The 5971-nt window shown below is 31.8% G+C and overlaps 1 protein-coding gene across 1 annotated transcript in view; it reads right to left on the bottom strand.

The window, feature by feature from the left end:
* Positions 1-1565: 1565 nt before the first annotated feature.
* Positions 1566-5971, bottom strand: part of LOC116852879 (programmed cell death 6-interacting protein) — a 48145-nt gene continuing 43739 nt past the window's right edge. The window contains exons 10-15 of the mRNA XM_032833635.1: positions 5561-5704; positions 5245-5460; positions 4950-5099; positions 4717-4858; positions 3804-3986; positions 1566-2434 (exon numbers count right to left, since the gene is read on the bottom strand). Coding sequence (XP_032689526.1) covers positions 2328-2434; positions 3804-3986; positions 4717-4858; positions 4950-5099; positions 5245-5460; positions 5561-5704 — 942 coding nt within the window. The 3' untranslated portion in view covers positions 1566-2327. The remainder of the gene's footprint in view (positions 2435-3803; positions 3987-4716; positions 4859-4949; positions 5100-5244; positions 5461-5560; positions 5705-5971) is intronic.

The raw sequence follows: 5971 nt of genomic DNA, 5'->3' as shown, positions 1-5971 counted from the left end.
TCCGCGTCATTTTATTTCACGAACCCGGACTCCGACGAGCGAATACGTCCGTGGCATCGACACCAACCGACACGCGGAGTACGGTTGTTACAATGTTAAGCTTTAAAAACTAACCAATCGCAGTCAAATTTGAGGAGAATAATCGACTGTGATTGGTTAGTTTTTGAGGCTTAAGCTTAAATCACCTAGTGCAGATGTGGAGTTAAGGGGTAACACCTATGTAGAATTTTCAGAAAATCGTTTTTTTCTGTTAAAATACACTTCAAGGTCTTAAAAATAAAGTGCAAGTGGTTTTATAGCAATAAGAAATTTTTTTTCTAAAGTTATAGACTCCCGCGCTAAGCCGGACTAAGCGAACACTCGGTACTCCGAAACGTTTAGGATTCCTAAAATACAAATATTTGTACCTGCAGTTACCTGTGACGATTCTAAGTTTTCTAATTAGTACATAGATGGCGTAAATACTCTATTACTTTCAAATGTATTATAACTGTCAGTAATATAGCTGTTAATCTAAAAATTTTAACATTCAAAATTTTACACGCATTTTTCTCAAAACAGCGTTTTTGAAGTTTGCTAGCAGTAGAATTCAAACAATTTTTAATCAATTTACTTCAAATTTTAATAGTATTTAAAAAATTAAATTTTCTAGAGAAATACGTAGGATTTTTTTGATAAGTTACAAATTTTTTGTGTTACAGCTGATTTTATTCGATTTTTCTTGTGGAAAAATGGATTTTCTTCTTTTAAATTCCGTCATTTTGTAAAAAATCAATAATTATAAAAACGGCTACGTATTTCTCTAGATACTGAAGTAAAGAAAAAAAATTTGTTTTTTTATTCTATACCAAAAATTACGGCACTTATGCTGCTAATCGCGGATCACCTTGCCAAATCGACTGTCTTCTTCACGTTTCTGCAGATCCACCATTTTATAAAATTTAATTATAAAAAAATTATTTGTTGTACTTTTTGATATGCCTAATGAAGTTATCAAACTCATTTTTTAATAACACGATTTAGTAAATAAAAAAAATTCCCAAATATAGATCTCATTTTCAGTCGGTTACATAGGTGTTCCCCTTTAAGCGAAAAACTGCTAAGGAAGTTACTGAGCAATTGGGCGTGAAACCTGATATAGTTTCGAAAAAAAAAAATTTTTAGTGTATAGATAATAATAAAACTTAACAAGGATAATAGATTCAAAATGTGCTAAATGACCTTTAATTTCCTATGAAAAAGTCGACAGCACAACGTACCGTTGGAATGCCAAAGCTTAAAAAAAATTTAATTGCGCAGTGTAATTACATCTCATGTGTAAAATGCTTATTTTATATTATTTACTTGCGATATATTATTTATAGCAATGTATAAGAAAATAAATATTATGCATGACATGGAACAATATTATAAAAATGTAAAAGTAATCTAAATCATTATCAATGATCTTTCAATTGTTTGAAGAAAACTCGTAGATGCATATTTTTTATTTACGTCACACATTTTATGTATACAATATTGCGCAATTATATAAAATATGCTTTACATACTACTATAAAGTCATATTATGACATCAATACAAATTGTCTTTATTAATAATGTATTCTTAATAATATAATCATCTGTATTGCTCAATATCTACATAATCAACATTAGGACCAACTTACAACTTTTTCCCAATAAAATCTCAATAACAGGTGTAAAAATAATTTATACATGTTCAGCTTATTTTAAAAATATATTTATAAATTGATATATATATAAAGTATCTTTATGCAATTAATAAAGCGGCACTTAAAGCTCAACAAAAAGCAATCTGTATTATAAAAATTTTACTATCGCAAAACGTGTAATACAACGACCCACAAACGCAAATTTCTTTGAATTATAAACGGCATTGGATGCATTCAGCAAAAAAAGCAATTTTGCAATTGTCATGACATCTACTAAACACTGTCTAGCCATTTTTTTACATATTTATTAAGTAGTTGCAATTTTTTCCTAGCATATTAAAAATGCACTTAATACGTATAAAGTGCTGGAAAGCATAACCGCTTGTAACCATAAAAAGAAACATTAAGTTGAATCTGGAATATAACACAAAGTGTTCAAGAATATAACACAAAGTGCTAACGTATATATTGACTTTTGTCGAATGCTATCATTGTCTTCATGAATTTGTTGTACGTTAATAGCGAATTTTTTATATATAAAATGCTTGATTTATCTCAATCAATATTATGATTTACATATTAATCACAAAATCACAGTATACTATAAAGTATACTCTAATATTATTATTAATACTACATGCTCCTGTATAATTTTTACCATGGGTTTGGACCACGTGGCGGTTGAGCACCACTATAACGCGGTAATGTTGCGTAGCCACCGTACGGAGCTTGAGGTATCGGCTGGTACGGATTATATCCTCCTAAAATTCCACAAATATATCATACACTTTTCTCTCTTTCTTTTTCTTTTTTTCTTTATGTATAATATAGATTAGATCGTTAATAATGAGCAATCAAATCTCTGTTTTCATAGTCATGAAAATATATTTATAAATTGATTGATGTATATTTATGCAATTAATAAAGCGGTACTTAAAGTTCAACAAAAAATAACGATCTATACTATAAAAAATTTACTATCGCAAAACATGTGATATAACGACCTATAAACACAAGTTTGTTTGGATTATAAACGACAATGGCTGCATTAAGCAGAAAAAATTTTGCACTTTCATAATAAATATAAGTAGTCATAATAAAAAAATAGTTATGTATTTACATGTTATAAAGCAATTGATTGTACGAAGATATAATATTATTTAGAACTGAAAGTTTCTGAAAAACTAAAGTAAAGCATGCTAAAGTAAAGTATATACAGGATGTCCAATTTTAATCGATTACCTCAAATATCTCTTGAATAGTTTAGGGAACAATGTTTCAGATACAAGTTTTGGGATTTCGAGGGGGACATAAGATGATCATTGGTTTGACCTCGAGTGGCGTCACAATGCTATAATTATTAAAGAAATTTATTAATGAGATTTCACACGTATGCTTCTTTGTGGCCCCGACGAAACATTGTGACCTTCATATGATCCTTTAGAGTCAATCGGACTCCACATGTTACCCCATGATTTTAAATTATTTTCGTTTTCACTGTAAAATTTGAAGAAATGAAAATATTAGAAAAAGCCTCCAATCGCCTTGATCTTGACAAATGTTATCAAGATCATGGCCTTGAACAACATTCAAAAGGTTTTAGCCGTCGGTCGAACACCTTGGGTACCAATGCTAATGGCAACAATATTGTAACTTTGAAGCCTTTTAACTTGAAAGATACTTGATGAAAAAATATTTTATTATAGTGTTTTGGAAAGCTCTCGAGGTATGCTATAAGAATATGTAATGAAAAATGGGGGGTTCCATTTAAAAAATTCAAAGTGACCTTGTCCTGACCTTGACGACGCTACTCGAGGTCAAACCAATGATATCATCTTATGTCTCTCTCGAAATCCCAAAACTTTTATCTGAAACATTTTCCCCTAAAATGCACTGTTCAAAAGATATTTGAGGTGATCGATTAAAATGGGACCTGTATAGATGAGAAATCTATAAATGTATATGCACATAAATTATATTGTGTATAACAATAATTAATCATACTGAGACTTTGATAACATCCAAGATTTTTCGAAATTTTTTGGTTTCAATATCCGAAGTTTTTATCAGATATTCGTAATAATTCCCAATAACACATGACTAGAAATAAGACTGGAGAAATTTGTATACCTTGTGTAGGATATGGCATCGTTGCATACGGATTATAAGCTGCTGGCATAGGTGGAGGGATATATGCTGGATATGGTGTTGCTGGTGTAGCACCATAAGGCATGGGCATACCACTTTGTTGCACAGGATAAGGTAGTTGTGGTGACGATGCTGTATCCGCTGTTTGGTTTACGCCAGGTGGCCCTTTAAGTAAAGATTTAATATCTTCATAAAATGTAATAATCTAAAATATTTTCTGCAGTATCTAGCTTTTTACTTAGTGGACAATTTTTAAAACTCTGTTATCTCGCCGCAGAAAGTCTGAATTGACAGTGGCGCCTATTAGTGTCGAGAACACGAAATAGCCGTGTCAGCGTAGCTGATTGATTAACACTAGGCCAGGCTCACGCTAGGCCTCGCTTGACACTTCGGAAAAATAGTTGCGTTTTATCGCGTTATTTAGCAGTTTCTCCGTGAACTGTGTTATCCTCATAGCCGTAAAATGTGCAGTAAACTCTGTGATACATGTGATACATTGTGAAAATCGAGAAATTATATATGTTTATACATGCTGATATCTCAGCTATCAAACCACCGTGACAGCCGAAAATGTACCATTATTTCAGGAATTATTTTACGATGCTACGTGATATATTAGCCAGATATCTGAGTTTGCTGTATTTTTTATAGGTTTTAGGATTAGGAAAATATTTGGTTTTTCAGGGAAAAGTAAAAAATAAAGCAATAAAACGCAACTATTTTACAGAATGTCATTTCTCGCTTCTGACGTCATCAAACCAATATGACCGCTCCAGAAATAGCAGAGCCTTAAATATCGCTACAACTATTTGACTAATAATGGTATATACCATCTAAGAAAGATTGAGAAATATTATTATAAGTATAATATCAAAATTAATGGTATTAATTGTACCGCTGTGATGCGATGGAATGTTCGGTGTCGTAGCAGGACCGGTATGACTCAAATTTGTCGTTAAATCCTTCAGTAACTCCTCCTTTTCAGTTTTTCGGGCAAAACAAAAATCGGATATCTTGTTTTGGAAAACCACCAGTAACTATTGAAAAAAAAAAACGTATATGTGTAGACACATCAACGACATTTTAATGGTGAACATACGAAAGAATATAATAGATGCGCAAATATACCTGCGTTAAATCATTATAAAATTTAGCCCCTTCTGTTAAGTTACTTTTAAGCTCTTTAAAAGCATCATAGGCGGAAGCCAGCTTACAGAGCATTGTTTCTCGCGAACTACCAGCACCGGCTTGTTCGTTTGTAAATTCTGCATGGCAACTCTAAAATTACATTACAAATTAATTTATGTTTCATTTCTTTATATCACCATAGATAATTATCAATTATAATGTAATAATAGACAATTATACAATTATATTATATCATAGACGATTACCATTTTTTCCTACAAAAATCTAGACATACCTGAATCTCAGCGACTAATTCTTCTTGCCGTGCTATATTTTCTCGTACTTGCTTTTGCAAAGGTCCGTAACATTTTCCCAAACTCTCGACAGATATATTCGGTTCATCGATCGCACCATCTTTGGCCAATGCAGATAAAAATGTGCTTTTCATATCATTAGTAGCGGACTTAAATTCGCTTTCGATAGCATCACGTTCAGCTTTCAAAGTCCCAACCTAAAACAAAGATATTCAAGGATAATTACTTAAAATCCTTAAAAATTCAAGTTGCGTTTACATGAATTCATTTGTCATAGTCTTTTTATCTTTCACTTACATCTTCCATTAATTTTCTAAGTTGCATAACAACATTACTTTCTTGAACAGCGGAACCCTGTGGAACACTACTAGTAAGTTCATCCTCATCTAAACTTAAAATTTCCATTCCTTCTTTGTGGTTCTCATATTTTTCACGAACCACCTGCATATAACCAATATAGCGGAATTAGTAAAAGTACACAAATATTAGGACCTTAACTTAGTTTCCGCCCAAAAAATACTGAGAAAAAGCATTTATTGTAAAAAATGTATTTAAATTATTTCAATGAAAGTATTTTCCATCACTTTCTACAACTTTTTGCCATCTTTCTGGCAACTGGGCGATACCATCTCGATAAAACGATGTTTGTTTCGAAGCAATCCATTCGTCCACCCATTCTCGCACTTCTTCAACATTTCGGAAGCGTGT

Source organism: Odontomachus brunneus, unplaced genomic scaffold (genome assembly GCF_010583005.1).
Source record: "Odontomachus brunneus isolate Ranch 3 - 2012 unplaced genomic scaffold, Obru_v1 Obru_scaffold_260, whole genome shotgun sequence".
Lineage (NCBI taxonomy): Eukaryota > Metazoa > Arthropoda > Insecta > Hymenoptera > Formicidae > Odontomachus > Odontomachus brunneus.
The sequence above is the reverse complement of the archived record's forward strand: the minus strand, read 5'-3'. Positions and strand labels throughout refer to the sequence as shown.